The sequence below is a fragment of the Chrysemys picta genome, chromosome 1 (genome assembly GCF_011386835.1).
Source record: "Chrysemys picta bellii isolate R12L10 chromosome 1, ASM1138683v2, whole genome shotgun sequence".
NCBI lineage: Eukaryota > Metazoa > Chordata > Testudines > Emydidae > Chrysemys > Chrysemys picta.
This window is the reverse complement of record NC_088791.1, coordinates 16,987,190-17,014,284: the sequence shown is the minus strand read 5'-3', so window position 1 is coordinate 17,014,284 and position 27,095 is coordinate 16,987,190. Positions and strand designations below refer to the sequence as shown.

Below are 27,095 nucleotides of genomic sequence, written 5' to 3'. Positions count from 1 at the left end.
TCACTGGCTCTTGCTTTTATTACTTTTAAACCCTCCAAGCTCTCTGTGTTTTCTCTTGGGTTCCCATACTTCAACTGAAGAATTACTCTGACCAAAGAGGCACTTAAAACTCCAGAGACTACAGAAGGGCCAGGAGATTCCTCCAGAGGCTCTGCTAAGTTTTCCAAATCCAGAACTAGATACAAAGGACCAGTGCCTCACAGCACAACGAATTTGGAGGAAAAAACTGTTTTCTTACACCACATTTCCCTTGCCCCCTTCACAGTGAGGATCAGGACTCAAATAAGCACCAACCTGCTAAATGAAACTCAGTCGTACTTCAAGAGTTTGTAAGGGAGGGATTCTGAATTATTCAGATTCTTAGCACCATGGAGTCTGAGCACATACAAGTCCACATCAAAAATGTCACTGTTCAGAAGATCTGATGGCTGATGGGACTGGTAATGGGGCAAAAAGCCTCTCTCATTGCTAAAATCAGTTTGAACCCAGCCCAGGTCAGCAGCAACTAAAAGCTGTCACCATGTCAAGGCTTTCTGGTGGCCTGTGTTGTGTGGGAGTGATCTAACTCCAGTTCCTACTGGGACAATTGTCCTTTACCACAAAAACCGCTCCCATCACTGGCAGTAATCAGCATCCTCTGCAGAGAGGTCAAGGATTTAAATAAGCAAGAAAAGCGAGCGACCCTCCAAACCCTGGAAATGTCTCTCCAGGACAGGGCTATGGCACATTGGAAGGACAGCTTGGCTGCTGAGCATGGAGGAATCACTATTGCTTTGACTTCAACAAGCATTTAATATTCCACTGTCTCTGTAGTACAGGTAAATGAGGGAGCATCGTTCCCACTCCTCCCTACTCAGGGTGCATGATAGCAAAGCTCGGCGCCTGCTTGAAATACTGTACCTGGCCATGGGAGGTCTTGTTTCCACCACCAATTATTCTAACGGCAATGTCCAGCAGGCTGCAATCTTCTCCAGATGTGTAAAACAGAACTTGAAAACCTAAAGAGCCCAAAGATTCCTTACTCCAAGCTCACAAGGTTCATATTAAAAGCTCCATGACAAAAAAAACAAAACAAAACAAACAGATCCATTCAAGATCAAAAACTTTTACCAGTTTGGCTGTACTTTTCAGCTGAGAAATATATGTGTCTTTTTTCTGATAAATACCACATGAAAGATTAGACACTGAAATGTTCATATTTACAGAAATAATTAGAATTCGGTTTCAACTGTTTCCTTCTAATCATCTGCCCATGCCAACCTCAATTGGAAAGAGTCCAATAAAAACAACAGATGACCGTGACCTAAGCTTCTGAGCTGTGGGAAAAGAAATAATGTTCGGTCCCTATGATTTCCAGAATAATTAAAATAAAGACCACCCCACCCCTTCCCCCCACCCCAAAAAAATACCAAATGGGTTCAGGATCTGTTGAGTGTAATGTACACAGTGCTTAAAAGAAATGTAAATAGATGTGGTTTGTAGAAAGCTCTAGACAAAGCCTTTAGGCTATTGCTCCAGGTCCAACCCAAGTTTCTGGTTGATTTCAAGCAAAGTCTGGGCTGTTCTCTCCTCTTTCTCTGGGTCTTGGAGAGCAGAAAATGATTTACGCCGTGGGCAGCCGAGGGACTCACAAGGCATTGTACTCCACACATTTGGATGGGTCTGTTGGGAAGTGTTTCTGGCAAATGGTCATGAGCCTCTTCAACCCCTAGAAAGTCAAGAAAACAAGGAGAGGTCTGTAATAAACCAGCAGCAATCAAACCAACTTAACTATTTCCTGGTCAATTCTGAGTTTAGGGCACAGAAGCGACCCACACCAGTGTGACCAGGTTTTTCAAAAAGTTAGGCATCTTCCAGGAGAGACAAGCCTCTTGGACAGGATAATTGCAGGGAAAGGATTTGCTGAATGCTCCAAACAGCAGAGGGAATAGTGGGGCATCATTTATTAATTTAGTCCATTGTTCAAACAGATTCATGGGACAACAAATATCACTAGCTTTCACTAGCTCTTTAGACCTTAGGAAAGTGGTTACCTCCTCCAGGAGAGGAAACTGGCACTATCAGGTTAACTGTGATGATTACTTTCACCATTTATACTTTTTGCTTCTTATATTAAACTCAGGTTTAAAATTAAAAGACTGAAGAAGAGCTCTGTGTAAGCTCGAAAGCGTATCTCTCTCACACCAACAGAAGTTGGTCCAATAAAAGATATTGCCTCACCCACCTTGTCTCTCTCTTATCCTGGGTACACTACTACTGCCTAAGCTATCGGACAGTATCCTAAAAAAATCCCACGTGAACAGCACACGGAGTGAAGAGTAAAGTGACCCCAGCGTTGGCTGTGGCATGCTAGGCTGTGATCTAGCAATGGCAAGGTACCACTAGCTGGCAGGTGTGACACATGCCTGCCATAAATTCTGCAACCTCTGCTGCTTTAGATTGGAACGTGACCTCTAGCTGACAGGAGACATGACTTGGCAGAAGGTCTAGCCCCAGCACTGTAGGAGCTGGGGTAAGTGACATTTCTGGAAATGGCCTGGCGCTGTCCATTATCACAAGGGTTTCTGGCTTTCGGGGTTCATTAATTTAATTGGGAAGGGGGGGATTTTTAGTAATTTTTGAGTTTTATGTAGATGTCCAAAAATGTTTCTGGGCTCTCTTTTTAGATACTAATGTATATTACATACATTACTCATTACAGTAGTAAATACTATAATGAGGAAACTCTTTGTAACGTTCCCTAGTACAGGGGTTCTCAACCTTTTTCTTTCTGAGCCCCCCCCCCCCGCCCCCCCCGCAACATGCTATAAAAATTCCATGGCCCACCTGTGTCACAGTAACTGATTTTCTGCATATAAAAGCCAGGGCCGGCATTAGGGGGTAGCAAGCAGGGAAACTGCCTGGGGCCCCATGCCACAAGCCCCCACACAAAGCTACATTGCTCAGGCTTCAGGGTGGCAGGGCTCAGAGCCCGGGGCTTCGGTTTTCTACCCTGGGCCCCAGTGAGGCCCTGCTTGGTGGCCCCCTGAAACCTGATCACGGGCCCCCAAGGGGCCCTGGACTGCTGGTTGAGAACCACTGCACTTTAATGTAGTACAGCTTCGAACAGCACTAGGTTAAAGTGCACTAGGGAACCTATACTGCGCACCAGCAGGGTCTGCGTGGTCCAATTAACGCGCAATATGTTAAAGCGCTTTAAAAGCCATGTCCCGTAGGGCGCGTTACTGCTCCACGTAGACAAGGGCTTAGAGACGAGTAACCATTTCTGGTGTTTTCCCAAGGCTTATTGGATAAACACCATTTATTTTATTTTATTTTATTTTAATACAGGGGTGTTTTACTGGTGTTTATCAATTAAAACCAAAAATCAGAAGCCCTAAATGATCACCCTTTGGTTTGGATGCTGTAACCCTGGACTTCTAGCAAACAAATCAAAGTGCACCTGATATTGTTGGGCTGAGCAGCAAAGATATTGCATAACCCACATTCAAACAGTATCTACTAAAGAATATTCTATGTGTTGGCAGCTAGGACAAAGCGCACACACAATTAAAGCTGACCCTGCATATGGCTGTACAGTTAGCCATGTGGTGGAGCAGCATAGTCCTGAAAATTCTTCCCACCGTGAAGGAGGATTGAGACGGATTTGTACAGAAATCTGCACAATTGGGAGATGTACACAAGGATCCCCTCGGCAGATGAATTTACCCTGTATTAGAGATAATGGGAAGAGAAACTTCTGCAAGATAGTCAAATACGCTGCAACTTGAGAAGGCTACTCGAAGAGGATATCACATTGCCCTCTGGGGTAAGGATTATCCCCACGTTAGAGAAGGAGGGACATAAATGGAGGGACTTCCCAAGGCTACAGAGGAAATTTATATTAAAGCCACCATCAGAGCTCAGTTTTTAGCCCCCAGGGCTGAGACCCTCCTCTGACTTGAGTGCCTGAAGGCCTCTAAGTACAGTATTTTCAGAGAGAATGGCATGAAGACACTGAAGCTTAACTTGAGATATTTCAGAAAACCCCCTTTATAGAGCTTCAAACACTCCCTCCAATCAGGGCCCTCAAAAGCAATCTGAGTGACACTTCCTTTTCCTTTAAGCGACATCCCCTAGTTACAGGGCCACCGCTGGCTTCTGTGAACGTCCAAAACAGGGGGAGTGTGCAGAAGACATTTCCTCAGATGATCAGCAAGATAAAAGATACTCTTCTTTTCCCCCCAGAGTAATGTGACAGCAGAGATGGCATCAGGGTTCACAGCAGGAGATGGAAGCCATGGGAGTCTTGGTATTGCATCAGGAAGGACTGCTCAAAAGGGCCCAGAGGGTAGAGGTCACTGTCTAGTAGGGAAGTTCCTTGCCCCATGGAACTATTTCTGCAGGTCCCATAGAGAAGGTGGGAGGGCTTTACTTCAGGGCTGCTGCCGCAGCAGCCGAACATGTATATATATGGGACCAGGAGAGGGGTAATTCTCTCAGAAACCACCTGCTGAGGGACCCTATCATACATCAACAGGGGTGAGAAAAACTTGTACACCAATTCTTAAAGGAATCAGTCTTTAAGTTCAGGACATAATTTATCAGGGGGCTCTCTATGAACCTGGAATGTTGTACCCATTTCGAGTTGATGTCCCTTTAGGAAAGTTACACTAAGAGAACCACCGCGTTTGTCTGGCTGCAGAAATACAAGACCAAGGCGGAAACTTGTTTCACTGTTTAGTCAATTCAACAACAGTATCATAAACTCCACACAATATGTGATGTTAATGCTACAGGTTAGAAACTGATGGAGCCCAGGAGACTGAGGCATGTGTTTGTAGTTATTTCAGCCGTAATGTAGAATCATGATAGGTGATGGAAAAAGACTTATTAGACTCCATTTCTAAGCCACAGCAGGAGAGCCCCAACGGGTCCAGGATGCCTTGGTTATTAAACTGATCATGCATTTGGTCAGAGCCAAAAGGCAACAGCCCGTACCTACCACCTTTTATTTTTGCCATATCATTTGTGCTTATAAAATTTGCACTATTCAAAGGTCTTCCTAACTTTTAACATGAAGCCTCTGGAATCCAGTCTAACACTCCTTAAGCCCTTACCTGAATATATTTCCTCTGAGTCTCGTCATTCAAAACATGGGCCACATGCTTAGAGAAAATCTTTTCCCGGCCAGTTCGGGCATGGATGCCAACCATAGTGACGCCAATAGGCCACGGAGCATTTCCAATGGCCATCTGAAGGTAGGCGTCATTAGCCTGAAGAAAAAAAGGTTATAAATACTTAGAAAAGCAGAGCGAGACAGACAGGCTAAAAGCACAGGGTCTAGAGTCAATACACCACTGGCCTGCAGAACCTGGAAATCTACATTCCTCTGCTGCCAGCAACTAGCTGTGAAACCCCCTGGCAAAGTTTGAGTCTTATCCCCCGCTCTAGTGATTGGTCCAGAGGATAACAGCCTACTATTGCTTCCAGTTACTCAATTAGGTCAAGTAACAGAGGTCTGCGCTGTAGATCAAAAGATCTATATCCAGCTCATGCTGGGGGGTCAGTAGGATTTCACACAATGAAATTTTTTTTGAGGGCTTTTTTTAAGTTAGGAAATTGTATACAAAATGTTCAAAGAATGCTTACTTTTGCAATTGTAACAATCAAAAGTTGGGAAATGCCAGAATTACATGATCACATACTATATTTTCCACAGGACTCCTGCTTCATTTAGTGCACAGGCTAGCATGAGTCAGGGCTGTGTAGTGAAGGATGCTGTTTGTAGGAGGAAGTTGGAAGATGTGCAGTGAATGAGGTAGGGGATTGTAGGAAGAGAAAGGATGGCCTCTCCTGGTTAAGGAAGTTGAACTCCACTCTGGAGAACTGGAATCTGTTCCTGCTTTGACACAGCGTGGTATGTGATGCAGAGGTTAATCGTTTGCCTTAATTCTGGCATTTCCCCATTTTCAAGTGCTTGATTTTGCTACCTTAACATTCTTTTAACATATCTGGATGTAATTAAATACATAGCATGCATAATGTACACCATTCTGTACAAACCAAAGAGTATCCAAGACAGCAGAACGTGACAAAGGACAACTCTTGCTACGGACTGAGATGGGGGACAGTGTGAAAATCAAGAAGGAGACAATGGTGTTTTTAAAAGTTCCAAGCCTCACAAAAGCTTCCAAACGTGTATTTAAAATGCCCAGTTCAGTCGACTTAGTGAGTATAAAATCATGCACCGGTGAAACAGACAGGCACAGCTGATTCACCAACATAATATACCATAGGCCTATTGCTTTCCTTAGCAATGAGTTGGAAGGGGATCTTTTAGAATACACAAAGCATAACTGAAAAATACACTTTAGCCTTAAAGTGACTTGAATTAAACTTGCCCTAGGCCAGCAAATTTTAAGAAAGTCAGAGACACAAAATCAGGCTTGTTTATTAGGCAGATTACCCCAAATCCTCACAAGTCTTCTCATAATGCTGGGAAAGTGAGGGGAATTACAAGGCTCCATTTCCCCTGCCACCCACACAAGCTAGTATAGAAATACCATTGGCATTCCAGTTTCATTTCTGGAGGTGGCTACAGAACACTCAAACACTTTGATTGTTCTTGTTTGCCAAACTCCTCCTTTAAGCACACTTTGTCCACAAAACTTTTCAATCATTTACCCTCAATATCACCCACTCTTTAAGCTTGTACAGGACTGCTGATGTGGGTATGTCCAATACAGGATGTAGGGAGGGACAAGGTCTTCCGTGTGTTCCATATTTTACATACAGCACTCATACACATAATGTGGTATTAATTGAGAGAGAATGTTGAAATTCCCATTCAAGTTTCCTCTGCAAGTCAATATAATCATTTACAGCAAGATTTTGCCTGGACTTGCAACTGCACTGACTTCAACGCCATCTCTCAGACCGTAAATCAAGCGGGGTTTGACCATAAAGCAGGAAATGTATCCAAGACTCTTTCCAAGCTACTCTCTTTTCCTGAGAATTAAATACCAAACCAGAACCTGGAAACTTGCCATTCAGTTCCAGGAACTATACAATGAGTGAATTCCCCACATCCCTTTACCTGGTGCCTAACAAGCGGAGGCTGATGTCAGTTTTGTTTGAACATGGGTTCTCTCTAACGACATGCCTTTGAGAAGCTAAATGTGAAACATTCACAGTATATCAGCTAATTAATACTACATGGTTTGAACACTTGACAAGCTTATAAGTAAGCATACCTTCACGTATTCCCTTTGCAACATGAATTTAATAATATCTGTTATTGATTCTTTGATGTCTGCAGGGAGAGTCTGAAAGAGGAAAAAACATTAGTTTTACTTCTGAGCAATACATAGCTTTTGAAAGCGATCGTATTTTGCACTTACACAAAGCTTTGCGGCCACAAATCTCAAGCACTTTAAAGAGGATAAATATCTCCATTGTATAAATCAGAGGTTTTCAAACTGGGGTATGCGAGCTCTCGTCAGGGGGCACGCAAGAAAAATCCTGTATTGGCAGACAACGCACTTTATTTAGTAACACTTGGCAATCTAATCATAGGTATATTGTGACCCTATCTCAGATGGGGATATGTGGTAGACTACATTATTTGGAAAGGGGTATGTAGCCTAAAATGTTTGAAAACCACTGGTACAAATGAGGTAACTGAGGCACACAGAGGTTATGTGACTTGTGCCAGAGTTGTGAATAAAACCCGGGTTCTCGACCAGATAAGGAACCCATTGGATCATAGATACACATTATGACATTTGGGAAGACAACGGGCATTTATTTTAGGCAGGCACTAGGATTCAGTGGTTAAAGAGGAGTGGGAGTCAGAGACCGGGGTACTGTTCCCAACTGTGTCACTGAATGACCTTGAGCAAGTCACTTAGCGTCTTTGTCTCCATTGTACAGATGGGGAAGTGGAGTCAATCTTACTATCAACGAGGAGCACTACACAGTTAGGAAGCAGAGGTTAAGAGAAGTCCTGCTGGGCCCTGTCGTTTTGAAGATCCCTCACCCTTTTCCGCAGTTTTCTGAAGAGAGGTCTCAGATAGGATTCTGTCTGCTTTTGTGTGGCGCTGTTTAGTTTCCCCTGCACACCACGTTTCACGTAATCCTCTCTGGCATTCAACTCCTTTGCCCAGACGCCCAGAAGAAACTGTAAAAGGAAGGAGTAAATTTATGCCACGGTGCCACCTAGTGGCTACACCAGTAAAACGTCTGCATAAAAGTGCAGCATAAATGTCAGAACTGAAAAAAGCAGGGTTTCAGGAGGGACATGAATGAAAAGAGGCAATTAACCAGACATGCCATAAGAGGTGGCAGGTACCAAGGTACGAAGAGGAGAGGCAGAAGGAAACTAGGGAGATGCTGAGGTGGACATCAGTGATGGAGGCAAGATGGGCTATAAATTGAAAGCAGAGATGTAGATGGGAGATGTCAACGGCCTCAGGCTCACTTGGAATGGACACGCGCCCAGCACTCCCTTCAGACCAAGGCCCACAGAATGTTAAACACATTATATGTGAAGTCAAATACATGACTAGGGGCACCACGCTTCATAGTTTGTGCAGGTCAAACTCATTGACCAGGAGCTCCCTGCATCTGTCTATTCTCGCCTGGTGCGCCACCCTCTCATCTGCCTCTATTTCTGGGACTCCCTGAAATCTTTTCCCATGCCAGAAGCTGTGTGCCACCCTTCCCTCTCCCTACCACCCGGGGTTCTGTGTGCCCCCCGCCCTGTTCCACCCTTCCCCCCATGGCAGGAGCTCTGTGTGCCCTCAGTTCCCCCTACACCTGCATACAGCATTCCCTGAAATTTTGCAGCATTAACGCATTCCAGACGAACATAGAAACACCACTGAATTGAACGTAGGGCCTCAAAAGCTCAGCCAACACGTCCAACTTGCCCTCACTTTAATACCTGAACTGTCAGAGAGAGAACAATCCTGAGCCAGTGTTATCTTAAAATTCTTATGCCCGGTTACCGTCAAAAAACACTCAATATACCAACTCACATGACTAGTTACAGCTCAAAGATCAAGAGACTTTCGATAATCTAATTAGTTACCTGAGGACCAAGATATATGACTGAAACGCCATGTGGGTTTCTTGCCAGGAAAGCAGTTTACTTTACACTAGTTGCCTAAACATGAGTTTCCTTAGTGAAGCCATAGGCGGAGGTAAGTGGAATTCTCTTTAATTCCCTTATTAAATCTGGTGAAAACAGATGGAATTTCATTTTCTCCAATATGCACTGCTTTTCTTTTTTAAAAAATGGTAATTTTTGTATGCACCATATTTGTACATAGTGACCATAATCCTGCTTAATCTTTCTGAATTTAAGAACAATTGCTACTGAATTCATTGTCAGAGGACAAGGCATAACAAAACCATGTTAATGAACACTGGAAAATAAGGACCTACTCTTCAGAAGTGGTAAGCACTCACCAGCTCCTGCTGAAAATAATAACTCCTGGGCGCTGAGCACTTTTGAGAATCTCACCCTAAGTGTGGAAATAAAAACTAACATGCAGAATAACCACAACCGGCATTTCTATCCTGAGTATCTTCTGCCACATCTGTCTCTTTGCTACTGCTCAAATATAACTAATTAACCAAGTTAAAGTTCTTTACCTTCAAGAATTTGGTTATGATGTCCATGTCTTTGTGATCATCACCTTGTCCTAAGGATTCTCCCAAAGCCTGAAAGAGGGGGGGGAAAAGCCAAAGCAATTCCTCATCCTTCTGTGATATATATTTGTCAAAAAAGGAAAGTTGTCAGATGAATCACCAGGGGTTTGAAATGCAATTTTTACAGCCAGCAGTCTAAAACATTTTGGGAACAGAGTGACAATAACCCAGCACATGTCATCAACATCCATGAAACTATGAATGACATTGAATGATGAAGAACCAGTTTTACATTTCAGAAACCTAAAGAACGATTTTGAATCTAAAAGCATCCCTTGACTATTACTAATCGGCCTGATTTGCAAAGGTGCTCAGCACCCATCGCTCAAATGGATTTCAATGGGAATTGTGGGTGCTCAACATTACCAAAAACTCAATCACCTTGAAGTTATTCCACCGTTTATACTATTCAGCTTCTGTTTACTTTTTTACATTTCTCTTAACAGGGTCAGTTTTTCATTTTAACTTCACTTTCAGGCTCTCAGACATTACTACCCTCCTGAAATGTCACGGTGGTTAACGCTATCATGGAAATCCTTAAAAAGACCCTTTCTCGGGTATATATATATATATTTAATTTCATGAATTTAATTTTTAATTCTTTCCTAAAATTGTGGTTTTGTTTTTAAAATAAAACCCAAATTTAGAACCTAACCTGTCATGTCCCTTTAAACAGCATTTTATTGTTCAACCTCAACTCAGTTTAAAGGCATAAAGTTGTGGATGTATGTTCAGATACCGCTAAAAAGGCCAAACAAATATAAAAACTTTCCAAAAATATTCACTTCTTAGCCCAGACCGAGCTGGTACAAATACAGACCCAAAAGGTCATATTTGACAAAGTTAAACAATGGAAAATAAGGTTTTAAAACATTAGTCCCCTCTCCATCATAATTAGTGATTATTAATACTCCTATAGAAAAGAGAGAAAAAACTAGTTACACGAGTGTATAGGCCAGAAACTGTACAGCCTGGCAAAATTAAATTAACATAACTCTTGGAAAACATGCCTCAAGAAGCTCAATCTATTTCGCTTAACAAAAGGGAAGGTTAAGGGGTGACTTGCTCACAGTCTATAAGTATCTACATGGGGAACAAATATTTAATAATGGACTCTTCAATCTAGCAGAGAAAGGTGTAATGTGATCTAATGGCTGTAAATTGAAGTTAACTAAATTCAGACTGGAAATAAGGCGTACATTTTTAACAGTGAGAGTAATTAACCACTGGAACAACTTATTATGGTTTGTGGTGGATTCACCCCATCACTGACCATTTTTAAATCAAGATTGGATGCTTTTCTAAAGATTTGCTCTCGGAATTATTTTGGGGAAGTTCTCTGACCTGTGTTATACAGGAGGTCAGACTAGATGATCACAATGGCCCCTTCTGGCCTCGCAATCGATGAATGAGCTCCAAGTTATAAATGAGGGTGTTGCCCTTTAACATACCTTTCAAGGGATGTTAAAAGGATTAACTTCTGCAAAGAGTTTGACAATTAAGGGTATAAGTCTTAGGGCTTGTCTACACTACCGGCCGGATCGACGGGCAGCAATCGATCCATCGGGGTCGATTTATCGTGTCTAGTATAGATGCAATAAATCGAGTGCCGATCGCTCTAGCATCATCTCCGGTACTCCACCTCAACGAGAAGTGCAAGGGGAATCGATGGGAGAGCATCTCCCGTCGACACACTGCAGTGAAGACAACACAGTGAGTAGATCTAAGGACGTCGACTTCAGTTACATTATTCACGTAGCTGAAGTTGCATAACTTAGCTCAATCCCCCCTCCCCGTACTATAGACTAGCCCTTAGGTTATGGCTACACTCAACTGAAAGACAAACACTTTGCTGGAGTCTGACTCACCTGTGTGCTAGTTTTGTTAAAATAGGTATTAGGATTATAAGTATGGGTACAGACTTTATTGAATGTCTGTGAGTTGCTGCCTGCACTAATCTCACTTATAACATCTATATCCCATATTGTAAGGTAATATTTGAGCATTTGTATTGTAAGCCTCTGACTGTGTAAGGGACAGGAGAGAGTCATTCACCTGCGTGAAGTGCTGGTCTCCAATAAAATTAGTTATGTCCTGTCCCAGAGGGAAGGTCCATCGACACCAGACTATTGTGGAACATTAAAGAGGACAAAATATGTTTGTTGTTTTGCCCTTCCCGGGCTGTGAAGAAGAGGAGGAAGTGAATTCCTCCTGTCAGCTGAGTTTCCAGTGAGGAAACTAACTGGAACTAGCTAACTAACCCCTATGCTGTTTGGACTCAAAGGCAAGGTTTTCTAAGCATAAGCAAGGGATCCTCAGCTTGCTTATTACAGAAGCTTTTATTATCTTTTGAAATTTAAGATTGTAACTCATTTGTGTATATATGTTTATCTCCTTTAATCTTGTAGATAACTCTCATTTCTTTTTCCTATTTAATAAACCTTTAGATAGTTTATTATAGGATTGGCTATAAGCATTGTCTTTTTTGTGAGATCCAAGGTGCACCTGACTGGGGTAAGTGACTGGTCCTTTGGGACAGGGAGTAACTTGAGTATTAATGTGACTCTAGGTGGAAGAGACCATCTATCACAAAGGTACTCTTTGATGTTGGTGCTCTAGGGAAGCACCTGTGTTTAAAACCAGCCCTTAAATTTCTCTATAACAGTACAATGACACAGAACTGTATTGAAAAACAGAGTTAAAACCCCCTCACTGCATACCTCCAATTCTTCAATAGTAGTATTTTCTTCATGGACTTTCAGATCATTCTGGGTGTCTTCTTCTCCTGGTTCCTGACCACCTACAATTTCATTCAGATACTGCTGGTCAATCTTATCCAAAGCTGCCTTCAAATCATTTCTCAAGCCCTAGGAAAGGGAGAAGAAATAGTTACTAGATAATTACAATCTTATTTTATTTTTGATAATCAAAGGAAGCTTACCACATTTGTTCATTAAGGGCCAAATCCTGAGGAGACAAATATAGCCTGCTCCGGTGGGCGGGGCGGGGTGGTACGGCTGCAGCCTGTCAGCCCCGGAGCTGCAGCTGCTTCGGAGGCTGGGGGGAGAGCAGCGTGGCCAGAAGTGCAGAGACTCTGGCCCCGCCTCTTCCCTTCTGTCTCTGCTGGCCGTGCTGCCTCTCCTTGCCCCCTCTGTTGGGGGGGAGGGGCTGTGTCCCACCTCTCCGTCTCTATACCCGTTCATAAGCCGACCCCTTTCTCTGGTGCTTCCCTTTTTTACTAAAAAAATTCAGCTTATGAACGAGTATATACGGCAGTTAATAATAGAAAAAAGATCTTAAAATAAAAAAAGATAAAAATAACCAAAATTAGTAAAACATTGAATTCTGCCAAACCTACGGTATTTTTACTTTTACAGTTTTGGGGGGTAGGACTGGGATTGAGGTTAGGGCAGTGCTGAGAGCAGGGCTGCAGGGGGGTTCCTTGTGTGGCCGAACAGTCCAAGACACCAGAGTGCAAGGGAAGCAGAGGTTGTCCTGGGCCAGTGGAGCAGAGATCCCTGGCCAGAACTGTAAGGAGAATGATGAGCCCCCAGCTGCAGGAGAAGTCACACTGCTGCTGAACCGCTTCTGCCTGGGGATGGTTCCCGCACTCCTGGCTGGTGAGTAGAGCGAACAGGGTCGTGACAGCAGAGCTGCGAGGGTTCCCTTCATGGCCAAACGACGGATGACACCAGATCCCCACAGACATGCCAGCTGTTACTGGATGCACTCAATGGGATCACTTGCATGCTTAAAAGTAACCACCTAGATAAGTCTCCACAGGACCACAGACTAAGAAAAACAAACCAACCAGCGCACACTGATGTTTTCAGCAGAAAAGCAAGAAGGCTTGACTCAGCTTTCAGTACGGTACCTTTCATGATCAATAAACTCACAAACACAAGAAATACATCAGTGGGGCCTCATCCAGCTGTCTACTCTGCCCTGAGCAAACACTGACATTTATTTACAATGACTCCAAACCTCTGTGCACTGTCCCCTTTAGTATATATAAAGATTGTTGCCTTTTTTAAAAACACAACAGTGATTGAAATAAGACATTCAGTGAAAAGTTTAAATTCACTTATTCAAAAAAATGTGTGCAATGAAAACATGAAGTAAGGTGACACATTATGATTACAGTCTGGTGCTAAGTTTTTAGTAACAGAAAGAAGTGAAACTTGTGCTTACTCATATGCTAAGGAATGCTTGTCCTCTCAATAGCACAGGCCTGTAAATAAGACAATAGGCTATGCCTTACCCTGAGACAAGTCCCCTTACTCCTATAATTTGGAGTACAGCTATCTACTTACACCTCTACCCCGATATACCGTGACCCGACAGAACACGAATTCGGATATAACGCGGTAAAGCAGCGCTCCGGGGGGGCGGGGCTGTGCACTCCGGCGGATCAAAGCAAGTTCGATATAACGCGGTTTCATCTATAACACGGTAAGATTTTTTGGCTCCCGAGGACAGCGTTATATCGAGGTAGAGGTGTATTTCCATCTTTTCAGTAATTGCTCTTGACTCTTAGTAGTGCTTCAATCAGCCATTTTTGTTAGTTTCAGATACCTGAACCAAAATAGCTTTTAACTAGGGCTGTCAGGCGATTAAAAAAATTAATCGCAATTAATTGCGCTGTTAAACAATACTAGAATACCATTTATTTAAATATTTTTGGATGTTTTCTACATTTTCAAATATATTGATTTCAATTATAACACAGAAAACAAAGCTCACTTTATATTTATTTTTATTACAAATATTTGCACTGTAAAAAACAAAAGAAATAGTATTTTTCAATTCACTTACTACAAGTACTGTAGTGCAATCTGTTTATCATGGAAGTGGAACTTACAAATGTAGAATTATGTACCAAAAAAACTGCATTCAAAAATAAATAATGTAAAACTTTAGAGCCTACAAGTCCAATCAGTCCTACTTCTTGTTCAACCAGTTGCTCAAACAAGTTTGTTTACACTTACGGGCGATAATGCTTCCCGCTTGTTTACAATGTCACCTGAAAGTGAGAACAGCCGTTCGCGTGGCACTGTTATAGCCGGCATCGCAAGATATTTACATGCCAGATGCGCTAAAGATTCATGTGTCCCTAGATTCATATGGTTGAATGCTTCAACCACCATTCCAGAGGACATGCGTCCATGCTTATGATGGGTACTGCTTGATAACAATCCAAATCAGTCCAGACCAATGCATGTTCATTTTCACCATCTGAGTCAGATGCCACCAACAGAAGGTTGATTTTCTTTTTTGGTGGTTTAGGTTCTGTAGTTTCTGCATCTTTGTTGCACTTTTAATACTTCTGAAAGTATGCTCCACACTTCATCCCTCTCAGATTTTGGAAGGCACTTCAGATTCTTAAATCTTGGGTCGAGTGCTGTAGCTATCTTGAGAAATTTCACATTGGTATCTTCTTTGCATTTTGTCAAATTTGCAGTGAAAGTATTCTTAAAACAAACATCATGTGCTGGGTCATCATCCAAGACTGCTATAACATGAAACATATGGCAGAATGCGGGTAAAACAGAGCAGGGAAAATACAATTATCCCCCAAGGAATTCAGTCACAAATTTAATTAATGCATTCTTTTTTTAACAAGCATCATCAGAATGGAAGCATGTCCTCTGGAATGATGGCCAAAGAATGAAGAGGCATATGAATCTTTAGCGCATCTGGCATGTAAATATCTTGCAACACTAGCTACAACAGTGCCATGCGAATGCCTGTTCTCACTTTCAGGTGACATTGCAATTAAGAAGCGGGCAGCATTATCTCCCGTAAGTGTAAAAAAACTTGTTTGTCTTAGCAATTTGCTGAACAAGAAGTAGGACTGAGTGGACTTGTAGATTCTAAAGTTTCACATTGTTTTACTTATGAATGCAGTTATGTAACAAAAAACCCCTACAGTTGTAAGTTGCACTTTCATGATAGAGATTGCACTACAGAACTTGTACGAGGTGAACTGAAAAATACAATTTTTTTGTTTATCATTTTTACAGTGCAAATATTTGCAATCAAAATACATAAAGTGAACACTGTACACTTGGTAATTCTGTGTTGTAATTAAAATCTATACATATGAAAATGTAGAAAAACATCCAAAAATATTTAAATTTCAATTGGTATTCCATTGTTTAACAGTGCGATTAATCGCGATTCATTTTTTTTTAGTTAATCGCGTGAGTTAACTGTGACTAAACGTCAGCCCTACTGAAATGGGGCTAAATGACAACACAGGCTTGAAACGGGTTAAAAAAATTCCTGAATGAATGTTATTGTCCAGTCCTGCTTCCATTAATGGAAAGACTTATTTCAAACGTTTGTCTTGTTTATCCTGCTTCAAGTCTTCAGAGAGGAAAAGAAAGGCACAGTTACTGCACAAAACCGCTGGGTTCCAGATTGACTGTGGCGGGCCCCTGTTTAGCAGCCTGATGGAGATCTTAGACAGGTTTGAGAGGGTTTTCAAACCAGTGACACCTAAGTACTGTAGCCCATCAGATTACTTTGCTAGCTATTATATCCTTCTAATCCAGCCAGCTGTATCAAATAATAAGTTTCTCCTTCTGAATTAATCCATTTCATTCTTATATTTTATCAGTAATAATTCCTATGAATTTAGGATGTGTTGAGGCATATATGTTATGTTTTTCCCTAATAATTATACATAGAATAAGTTTTGCTGAAATGCAAGAAGCCTACCGCTGTGTATCCAGTAAGATCCCCTAAATAGCTAAAAGTATAATCAGTTAAGACTAAGTCAGCATAAAAGATGGTAACCTTTGGTCCCCGAACTTTGGGAACCAAAGGGAGGAACTATATACAACACTGAACAGGTTTATCCGGCGTCCACAACCGGTTGGTAACCGCAGGGTACACCACAACTTGGAAGTTGCCAAGAGAGCCTAGGTTGGCAGTTTTGAAAGTGAGATAATCCTTATTAATATAGAGAGAGTAAGTGTCATAATCCACTAACCTACAGGATAAGGGCACCCATAAATTTCTTAGGGTACAGAAATAAGATTTGGGTATAGTAGGTTGGGCCTTAAGTACATAGCGTCAGGATCCTATAAAATACCTTATAAGGATATCATAGGGAGCTTTTCTTTTAGTTCTCATTTAGCACTTTGAGCGCTTCTTTTAGTTTTTAGTTCCCTCTTTAGTCTTTGTTCTCCTATATTCTATAGACTTTTTATCTACCTATTATTCTATCTTCTGTCACACTATCAGCTCAGCTTGTGCAGTATAGTATAACTACTCAACATTCCTAACTACTGGGAAAGCCAGCACCATTGTGTTATCGGGCATGCCAGGAGTAAGGCTGGTCCTTTACCTCCTATTACCGGGTCCCCAAGGAAGTGTGTGAGTATATTAAGTTAAGGTACTTATAATAGGAATGTTACCACCAGGAGTTTTGGAAATCTTTTACTGTTTTGCAGTCATAAGTTTTATAGCATTTATTATTCTTTTGTTAATCTCAAAGTTTTTATCAATTTGGTATTGTCCTCAGTGTAAGTGTTTTTGACAAGCACCCCGAGAGTCCTCTCCCGATATAGAACTCTCTGAGTTCTTGAACCCTATAGTTTGAATTGGACAAGAACCTATAAATCTTCTGGTTGGATGCGGTCAGTGGCGAGCCATAACAACTAACCCATAAAATTCAGGTGAACAGTACCTAAGTAAACAATGCTGATGATGAATGAGAGAGAACAGAATGAAGCTCACTCTTTCTAGTTGTGTTGCAGATACCAACAGGGTACGCTGGGAAATATTCAGGGCTTGTCTGAATGGTGAGTCAGTGTCCCACTGCAAGCTGGGATGTGAATTACAGTGCACAGGCCTGCCACACACTGACTCAATGTGTGCATCTTGCTATCATGCACTAAAAGTTCTGCAGTGTACTCTGACACACTCCCAGGTAGACAGACTCTAAAATACATCTCCTTCCTTGAGAGATCATGTCTGATTAAGGCTATGTCTGCCCTTACAGCGACATACAGAGTACAGGCACTACACATGTAGCTACACGCCAGAGAAAAAGGCGGGCTGCATCCATACTTGTCACTGTGGTGTGTAGCTAGACACGGCAGTGAAAGGCACTGGCAGGGGGAGAGAACGGGGAAAGCTCCGGCAGCTGGGTGCTGCTGGATTTTCCTGCTGCCTCCCCCCTCGCAGAGCCTTTCCCCACTGCTGGAGCCTTTCACTGCAGTAGGGAAAGATGTGGCAGGGAACATTACACTGCTAAAAATAGCAGTGTAGAGGTGGGAGGCACTGCTTGGGCGTGTAGAGAGCCCATGTAGGGAATATACCCTGGAGGTTTGGGCATATAGGGCACTCTACTCTGCTCTACCTGCCTAAGACATGCCTCACCATCTACACGGACATTTATACTAGGGCTAGCGAGGTGTGCATTATCTGTGCTTTGCATGCCGCTGTATGTGTAGACCAACCCTAACACACAAGGAACATATCTGTTAACTAAGATGCTATCTTAAGTCACTTTTCAGAGCTGAACTGTACTTTACATTGGAAAAAAGTTTTATTTTTTTAAATCTAGAAGTAAGGAATTTGGAAAAATGTAACTGCATACCAGAAACAGTGCACTCCTCCTGTTAATAATCTGTCTCTGCTCAGAGGCAAGCTATTCCAAACACTCTTCTCCAAACAGGGATGCCTATATTATAGCAGGTTAAAGTTTCAGAACAAAAGACTATAATGTATTCTCCCTCTCCCCCCAGTTGGAAAGCAAGCAACAGCACAGCTTTTGATGTCACTGCCTTCCAGAGATCTCTTTTCCAACTCAAAGCCCTGAAAACTTTCTTCAAATTAACATGTCCAGTTTGAGCATTTTAATAGGGCAAGAGAAAGTAAATCATATTTAAAATATCCTCCCAGAGACTTTATAGGTGGGAACTGAAGGTAATTTTCATTGCTCTATGATTTTTCATCCTTATGAAAATCCTCAGGTGCAGTAAGTGCTCAGAGAAAACTAGTTACACATACAACTGTTACTTATCTGGTCTTACCTTGTTAACTTCAGGTGCAAGAATTTCTATCTTCCTCAAACGCTGAAACGCATCATAATCTGTTTCTCCAAACAATCTGATTGGTTCACCTCTCTCTCTCAATCTCCGAATCACCTGCAAAGAGTCAACAAAGTGTTCCCTTATGCAAAATTGGAGAGAGAAGAAAAAAAAAATCCAAATCACTTCTTTTACTTACCATAAAATAGCAGCCTAAGCCAGGAGGGAAGGGAAATGCTACAAATGCAACAGCAGCAGCAAAATGTTCCACTTTGTGGTTTAAATATAAAATTCCCACAGCATTTCAGTTAAAGGTCATTTCAATTCAAATATTACTGATCTAAATTTTGTTTAGAATCTCAAGCAGACTCCTGGAGTTTCTTACTGACTTATTTTGAACTAATATGTAAGAATATAAACCTTTGATTGGAGGGTGGGATTTTTAAAAGCAACCAAGTGACTTAAGAGCCCAAATCTCATTGGCTGTCCATGGTACCTGTGCATTTATATCATTTTGGTGCTTGAGAAAATTCCATCCAGTATTTTTAAACTTTGCAAAATTCTACTCAGCCATTAGACTGGGTCAAGAAAAAACTTTTTCATCAACATGAGTGTGGGTGAGTAGATTTGGTGCTTGGGCTGTTAAGATGTCATGATGTGTTTGCAAGGCTGACTTACATGAAGCCTTTCATCCATGGATCTCAGAGCAGTTGACAGACATTAAATACACTAAGTTTCAATATTCTGATGTGGTACTTACATATCCTCATTTTAAAGAAGGGTATACCGAGGCAGAGAAATTAATTTACCCAATGTCACATACCAAATGACAGGTAGTGTCAAGACTACAATCCGAGTTCCATGCACTACCTGCTAAATCACACAGCCTCCCTCATCACCTTCACTGCAAATTTGCTAACTTGGTCTAGGTTTCCTTTTGTGCAAACAAACAACAGGGCCCATTGGTCGCTTATATTTAATACAGGCAAAGCAGCACTTTCACTGATTGACAGGACATGCTATTGGCACTGCCACCACTTTAGGATAGCAACGGACTGTCTGGAAAAGCAGCAGTTGGAAGAGTTTGAGATGTTCATTCTGTAACACGGTTCTTTGCACAGACTTCTGTATTTGGACACATTGCAAAATAGGGCCCTGTGGTTCCATGTGGCAGCCAGCTAGTCAAACATCAGTAGATACGGAGCTAGCATGTTGACACACAAACTCCTCTCAGATGAAGTTACAGTTCTTATGAGTGGAGCTATGATGCATGGTGATGGGACATCACATTCCATACTAGACTGTATGTATGAAACCAAACATGAAACCAACAGCCTAGGGTGCACATTTTCGATACTTCACTCCAGAAAGAGAAGACAAGTGTCTGGCAATGCTAAGGGGGCACAGCTAAGATGCTCTGGGTATCTTAACTTTGAATTTCCACGTTTCCACATGTTTAAATTTATTGTAAATTTAACTTAACTCTGAATTTCCCAGCTCTCTACTGTTTTTCTGGGAGGGGTTTTGTTTTACTCATAATGATCTTGTAAGACTTTTACTCTTAAAAAGGTGAAAGAACATATCAGTAACTTTAGCGTAACTTTTTGGGGGGATGTATAACGATTTTTTAAAACCTAGTTTGTGTCTTGATTTGGATTTGGACTAACAAGTCACAGACACACAAGCTGGAAAAACAGAACTTGAAAAAATTCAGCCTGCAGCCTTCAATCCTCTAATCCCATATTCATCAGATAGTTCAAAAGATCATCTGGAAGGGTAGCAGAAGCAAGAACTCATGCAGCGATTTGGGGCGGGGAAGTGCATTTAACTGCTACTGCTCTCTCTCATCAGTGTTTTCCACAATCACAAAAGAAGGCCCTTGTATGAGAACTAAACAGAACCACGGCAGTAAGCACTGAGATTACAATTATTTAACTAAAAACTATTATTCTGTAGCAGGACAGATACAACCTGGAATAGACGGCTACAGAGCATTAGGAAATGTTACCCTAATGGGGAAATTTAGATCCATTTGCTGTAATCTCAGGTTAGTTTATGATATTTTATTTTACCTCTTGTCTGGAAAGAGTCATGGGTAACTTCTCTTCTGCCAGCTCTAGCTCCAACCCTGGATTTGATGAAGTCACTGGTTTCTCCTCCTCCTCCTCCTCCTGCACCTATATAATAACAATATCTATGATAACAAATCCAGGGAAGTAGACCTATAGTTTCAAAGGTATACATAGTTAGACTGTAAACTCTCTGGAACAGGGGCTGCTTCTTACTATGCAATTGTATAGCACAATGGGTCCTGATTGTGCTCAGGCCTCTAGGCATACTCACAATAATAGTAAAACAATACAGATAGAATCGTATGTCAGTATACCCTTCTATGGAAGTATGCCTAAGCTTATTACTCAGTGTTAAATATTAAATATCAGTGTTTCCCTAAGTGCACTTTTAAGGGATGGCGAAGGAGACCTCTTTAAGGCAATGCAAAGAGACAGTGGATTTTGAATACAAACAGCAAAATGACTTGTTTTTTGGAAATGCTTCTTTTAGAAGAACTTGTCAAATGAACATAGTTCATTGCAAAAACATAAAAATACGACAACCCTTCACCATAGCTGTAGCATCATATCAGCGGTTCCCCTCCATCAGAAAAGGAGGTTCTTGAATTAAGTGGAACCACTTCTTACTTGTATGACTTGGTGTTTTCATAGTGCTATAAACTTTTATGATTAAAGGTACTTAAAGACAGACAGCACTCATGTCAATGCAGCGTCCTTTAAAATTCTGCTATAAGTTACACATGTCAAGTTGTTGAAAATAAATGAAAATCAGATGGGCAGATTGATGCTGGTAATTTTCTGGAACAAAGGAAAAAATCAGAAGATGCGGGTGAGCAGTGTAGAAACTTTCTAGATGCTTTCTTAGGTTTTAAAAGGGTACTTTTATTTTCCATTTTATTCTACAGCATATTACATTTTGTTGGCATCTCTGCATGTTGACTGTATGTTAAGCCGGTTCCAGTTTCTAGTTTTCTCTAAAACAATGACTTGATGGATGTCCTAGACAGACTATAAATGAAGCTTTTATATTGTTGTTGGCCAAGACCCCAATCCTGCAAGGAGAAATTAGAAGGACTCTGCATGACCATAAGGGTCTACCTATTTGGACCTAAACAACCAGGGCACAAATCTGTATTTAGTGCTACACTAGCAAATACAGGGACCAATCTTGCATTACTGACTCACCCAAAACACCCACGGATATCAATGGGAGTTTTGGGCCAGCAAGCAATGAAAGATCAAGCCAATGGCTAGCATCTAAAAGGCGGGTGGGGGACAGTATACTTACTGAAAATAAAACTCATCACTGCAAGGGGGGGGAATAGAAACCTCCATAAGTAAAGATAAGAAAGGAACTAGTTGAAGCACATAAAGAGAAATACACCTCAATGTCAGAAGAATTTCTACAATCTCTAGGCTACAATCATTTATTTTTTGTTTATAATGAACAGTTAGCAGCATATGAGGGAAGATTTAAGCCATTCTGTCAGCTGGAGTCAAAGTTACAAGCAATAAATTTGCTGCAATTATTTTTGCTTTAGTGCTTTCTCTTTACAAGTGAGTCAAATGCTTACATGTTACTAACGCAGTATAAGCAAAGCAAAGCACCCGCTTAAAAAAAAAAAATCAGTCGGCTTTCTACCCCTTAGTCAGAAATTAAAATAATTCAAATGCAGAAATCTGGGAGGCTCTAGAAAAGCACTAAGGTAACTAGAAAGCTCATTTAAAACCTCTCTAAAGATCATGTTTTAATTCAAGAAGATTCTTGTAGCAAAATAGATATTCCAACTCCAGTCCTGGGTAACTTAACTTTTGTTTGTATCTCTTATCAGCCACATCCTGCATTTAAATAACAAATCTAAAACATGCAGGACTGAAGTCAAATGACACATGCGTGCTGGAAACACCTGCAGTTTAAGTAACTAATAAAACCTTTACTGGTTACCTAAAAATCTACAAGCATCCCCCCTTTCACATATATGGGCCTTTTTATCCCAAGTGACTGAAATTATGCTAGAACCACTAGCCCTAGTACAGTTTTTACTTATGGTTCTTCAAACAACTAGTACAAAGCATTACTCTTTTCCAAGCTGAAATGACTGTACAGTAACTAGATTCTCAGAACCGTTTCTGATGCATGTATAGTGATCCCAATGGTTCTTTCTTACCAGTAAACTGTATGTTTACGTCTATAAAGACCAAACATTATACAGTATCTGAGCAGGGTGTTGGATTGACTGACCAACTGGGTAAAGCTCTACTAAAAACAAGGCTTTTTATTTCTGACTAGCAAACATTAAACAAGAGTCTATTAAAGCATCCAAATTTAGAGTGAAGTGAGTACCTCCCTACCTATTCATACACACACCTGAAATAAACCACCATGCTGTCAATTCCAGCAAACTACTTAACTGATGCTGTTAAAGGGGAAATAAACAAAGCCTTCCAGATCACTCATTTGTTTCAAAATGCACCCTGAGTTTAAGATTGCTATTATTTTTGCCTGAAAGAAAGTAAGTGCTGTGTTGGACTCTTTCAAGCACTGAATCTTTTGGGCCAAGAACAACAATAACCGATCTGCATACTAAACAAGTTGCCTGGGTTTTTCCAAAGCACCCACTCTCTGCTGATCTCTCTGGGATATTTCAACAGGAAGACCTTAAACTAGTTCTTAGTTTACAGGCTAGCCTTTTTTTTTTTTTTAAATAAGGGAAGGTGGCTATACCAGATTCAGCATTCATGCCTAAAACACAATTTAAAAAGAAAAAGGCAAGCTTTGATCCCAAGCCACTTCATGCTTTCCACAAGAAAAAAAGCCAAACCATAACACAAACTTAAATAGCTATATATCATGCATTTTTTCCTGCATTAAAAATGTTTTAGGAAACTCATACCTCTCCAGGTGGCTTCTCATTTACAGGCTAATGTATAACATTGACAAATTGAACAAAGAACAACAATTATCATCAACAATATTTAGAATGTTGATATTAAATATAGACAAAGTGAGCACACAAACCACTGAAGGAGTAATTACAGTACCTTGTAGCCACATCTTTCAAAGTACGCTGCCTCTTCTTTCTTGGCTAGCTCACTGCGCTTGAAATATTTTCTGTTTCCCTAGAGAGGAGGAAAACAAAGTTTTGCAGTTTTATACAACTTGATTCCAATCTCCGTTCAGTAATGTCTCAAAGATTTGACCAGTCCAACTAGATTTCTTTACGCAGAGGAAAATATTCTCAAAGGCACCCCCAATTTACTTTCCTTTCACGCCAGTCACTACATCAGAGTAATATGAATAAGAATTGTACAATCTGGTTGGCTGGTAAGTACACTGCATACTACAATCACTACAAAACTCCGAGAAGGTTTGAAAAAGCTGCTCTATCTATTATTGCTTTCATATTATCAGGACTTAACTGGCTTATACAACTTCCCCCACACACACACACTTTACTGTGCATGATGAGGTCCTAGCTATGCTACAAAATTGAATGTGTAAGAAACCATTTTAATCAGTCTCAACTAGTAATGTAGCTGCGTCACTACTGAGGAGAAGGCCTAACTTTTTAAAAGATTCTGAAACCATTTGAGACAGGGAGCGTGTCTTACGCTAAACAGGGACAGTGTTCAGGGATATCATTTGTCTGTAATAGCTAGCTGTTGTGTTTCTTCCTAAAAACAGTTTAGTGCATCCACATAGAAACAACTGTTTTTTGACAGGACCATGTGGACATGTCCAAATACAGCTCGGCTTGCAACCGTGATTGTACAAGCGCTTTCTAGGACCCCTAAACACCCAGTGCATAGAACCCAGCACAAAAGTCTCTCTCTCTGCCTACAAAAAGGCAACAAATCCTCTGAAATAAAACTATGTCCTGTCCATGATGGCAATTGATATTATGGTGTACTCATCTCAATACTTAATATAAAGTATCCTCAGCTACTATGTAATCTCAGCTCTTCTAACAACAACAACAACAACATGAAAGTCTGGATTTTTCAGCATAAAAGTTTATCATCTAAAGAACTAAATAAATCAGATGGCCAGCAAAGTTGGGGTGTTGTGATGCGTGCAACAGCTAAACAAAATTCCCAGATCGGGGTGGAGGTGATGTAACCATGGGTTTTTGTGTGGCTGTGTGTGACAGAACAAGTTTGATTAAAAGTTCCTGATCTTGCTGTCCTCACTCTGGCCAGACTCCACACTGACTTTAAGGAGGATTTTTGCCAGTCTCAGGACTGCGTGATCACACCTCAGAGACTTTATTTTATAGCTTCATGCAGAGTTCACCAAAACAACTTCCCCCTGAGACCATTTGCAATAAACTGAGCAGCAAACTTTAGCTTCTTTTCCAGGTTTGTTACCTCAGCTAGCACAGTAAACAACAAAACTCTATATACTGATGACCAAGGAAATGGGCTTAACTCTGTGATGTAAATGCAAAAGCCTGGGGAGGCAAAAAGAAAAGAACCTGGAACAATTCCCTTTGTCTCCATTTCATGGGAAGCAACCCCAAACTTTACAAGGCCGCCAATCCCCCAGGTAACAGTTGTCAGGCCCACTTCACACAGTGTGCTAGGAAATCATTTTGGGTCAACTGTAAGTGTTGCCACCTCACTGCTCCCCCTGCCCCTAACAGTGCAGAATATAACACACAGCTTGAGGATGGGGAGGGGGGAAGGTTTTGTGCCCCTCACTGAAGGGGGGGCTCAGATTTTCCTTCAGTACAAGGTGCACGGGGGGGGGGATAAATATGATGGGAACAAGGGCTCTCGTGTGTGTCTCTATCATAGGAGGGGCTGTCGGGGTATCGCTAGAGGAAGAGATATGGGGCAGGTCAGTGGCAGGAACTAAATCCACCCCCACCGTCCCACAAGAACCAGGGTCCATCGCACACTCCCGGCGCCCCACCTGGGGCCTCACCGCGACCCGCCCCGACCCCTCCCCGCCACCGGTCAACGATCGCGGGCCCCCGCCGCGATCCAGCCCCGACCCCCACCGCGCCGCCGGCCCCGCACCCCCACTAGCTCCTTCTCCTCCAGCAGCTGCCGCTTCCTGCTGATCTCCGCCTTGAGAATGTCCATGTCCCGCGCCGAGCTCCGCAGCCGGGCTCCCACTCCAACACCGCCGCCGGAAGCGCCGCAGCAACACAACTGACGTCAGTTCCGGGCAGGCTGGGGGCTAGGCGGAAGTGGGGGCCGCGGGAGACAGCCTGGAGCCGAGCGCCTGCAGCGCCCCCTGCCGAGCCCCACCAACCGGGAGGGAGAGCGAGCGTTGGACGTCGTGCGGGGTTGGCTGGACTGGCGGGGGGAAGGGGAGTGTATGCACTGTGCTTAGTGTGACCGATGATTGTGTGAGTGCGCCTGGGTGTGAGTGCGTGTGCCAGGAGTGCATCAGGGTGTGAGTGCGTGTGCCAGGAGTGCCTCAGTGTGTGAGTGCATGTGCCAGGAGTGCATCAGTGTGTGAGTGCGTGTGCCAGGAACGCCTCAGTGTGTGAGTGCATGTGCCAGGAGTGCATCAGGGTGTGAGTGCGTGTGCCAGGAGTGCCTCAGTGTGTGAGTACATGTGCCAGGAGTGTGTCAGTGAGCGCGTGTGCCAGGAGCGCCTCAGTGTGTGAGTGCATGTGCCAGGAGTGTGTCAGGGTGTGAGTGTGTGTGACAGGAGTGCCTCGGTGTGTGAGCGTGTGTGCCAGGAGTGTGTCAGGGTGTGAGTGCATGAGCCAGGAGTGCCTCAGTGTGTGAGTGTGTGTGCCAGGAGTGCGTCAGGGTGTGAGTGCATGAGCCAGGAGTGCGTCAGGGTGTGAGTGCATGAGCCAGGAGTGCTTCAGTGTGTGAGCGTGTGTGCCAGGAGTGTGTCAGGGTGTGAGTGCATGACCCAGGAGCGTGTCAGGGTGTGAGTGGGTGTGCCAGGAGCACCTCAGAGCGTGAGTGCGTGTGTCAGGGTGTGAGTGTGTGTGCTAGGAGCGCCTCAGTGTGTGAGCGTGTGTGCCAGGAGTGCGTCAGGGTGTGAGTGTGCCAGGAGCGCCGCAGTGTGTGAGCACATGTGCCAGGAGCGCCGCAGCGTGTGAGTGCGTGTGCCAGGAGTGTGTCACGGTGTGAGTGTGTGTGCCAGGAGCGACTCGGTGTGTGAGCGTGTGTGCCAGGAGTGCGTCAGGGTGTGAGTGCATGAGCCAGGAGTGCCTCAGTGTGTGAGTGTGTGTGCCAGGAGTGCATCAGGGTGTGAGTGCATGAGCCAGGAGTGCCTCAGTGTGTGAGCGTGTGTGCCAGGAGTGTGTCAGGG

At 42.5% G+C, this 27,095-nt stretch overlaps 1 protein-coding gene across 4 annotated transcripts; it reads right to left on the bottom strand.

Annotated features, from left to right (window-relative positions):
• Positions 1 to 1,085: 1,085 nt before the first annotated feature.
• On the bottom strand, positions 1,086 to 25,994 carry PRPF18 (pre-mRNA processing factor 18). 4 transcript variants are annotated; one of them, XM_008175372.4, is made up of 11 exons: positions 25,835 to 25,994; positions 23,855 to 23,932; positions 23,707 to 23,733; positions 20,813 to 20,917; positions 18,744 to 18,857; positions 12,417 to 12,563; positions 9,640 to 9,750; positions 8,021 to 8,161; positions 7,236 to 7,307; positions 5,100 to 5,255; positions 1,086 to 1,708 (listed from the first exon to the last, which is right to left on the bottom strand). In XM_008175372.4, the coding sequence occupies exons 1-11, from the start codon at positions 25,898 to 25,900 to the stop codon at positions 1,628 to 1,630; spliced, it is 1,098 nt and encodes a 365-aa protein (XP_008173594.2). In that variant the 5' UTR covers positions 25,901 to 25,994; the 3' UTR covers positions 1,086 to 1,627. The 4 variants fall into 4 exon arrangements, with proteins under 4 accessions (XP_008173594.2, XP_023967612.1, XP_008173593.2 ...); XM_024111844.3 differs by having other exon boundaries at positions 9,640 to 9,708; XM_008175371.4 differs by lacking the exon at positions 23,707 to 23,733.
• Positions 25,995 to 27,095: the final 1,101 nt, after the last annotated feature.

What these genes read in the sequence shown, in the direction of transcription:
- PRPF18 (XM_008175372.4), bottom strand. Translation starts at nt 25,900, where the DNA reads ATGGACATTCTCAAGGCGGAGATCAGCAGGAAGCGGCAGCTGCTGGAG. An exon ending in AGGAGAAGGAGCTAGTGGGG is followed by an intron (nt 23,933 to 25,834) that starts GTGCGGGGCCGG and finishes CCTCCTCTCTAG; the next exon opens with GGAAACAGAAAATATTTCAA. An exon ending in CTACTATTGAAGAATTGGAG is followed by an intron (nt 9,751 to 12,416) that starts GTATGCAGTGAG and finishes TATATATCACAG; the next exon opens with AAGGATGAGGAATTGCTTTG.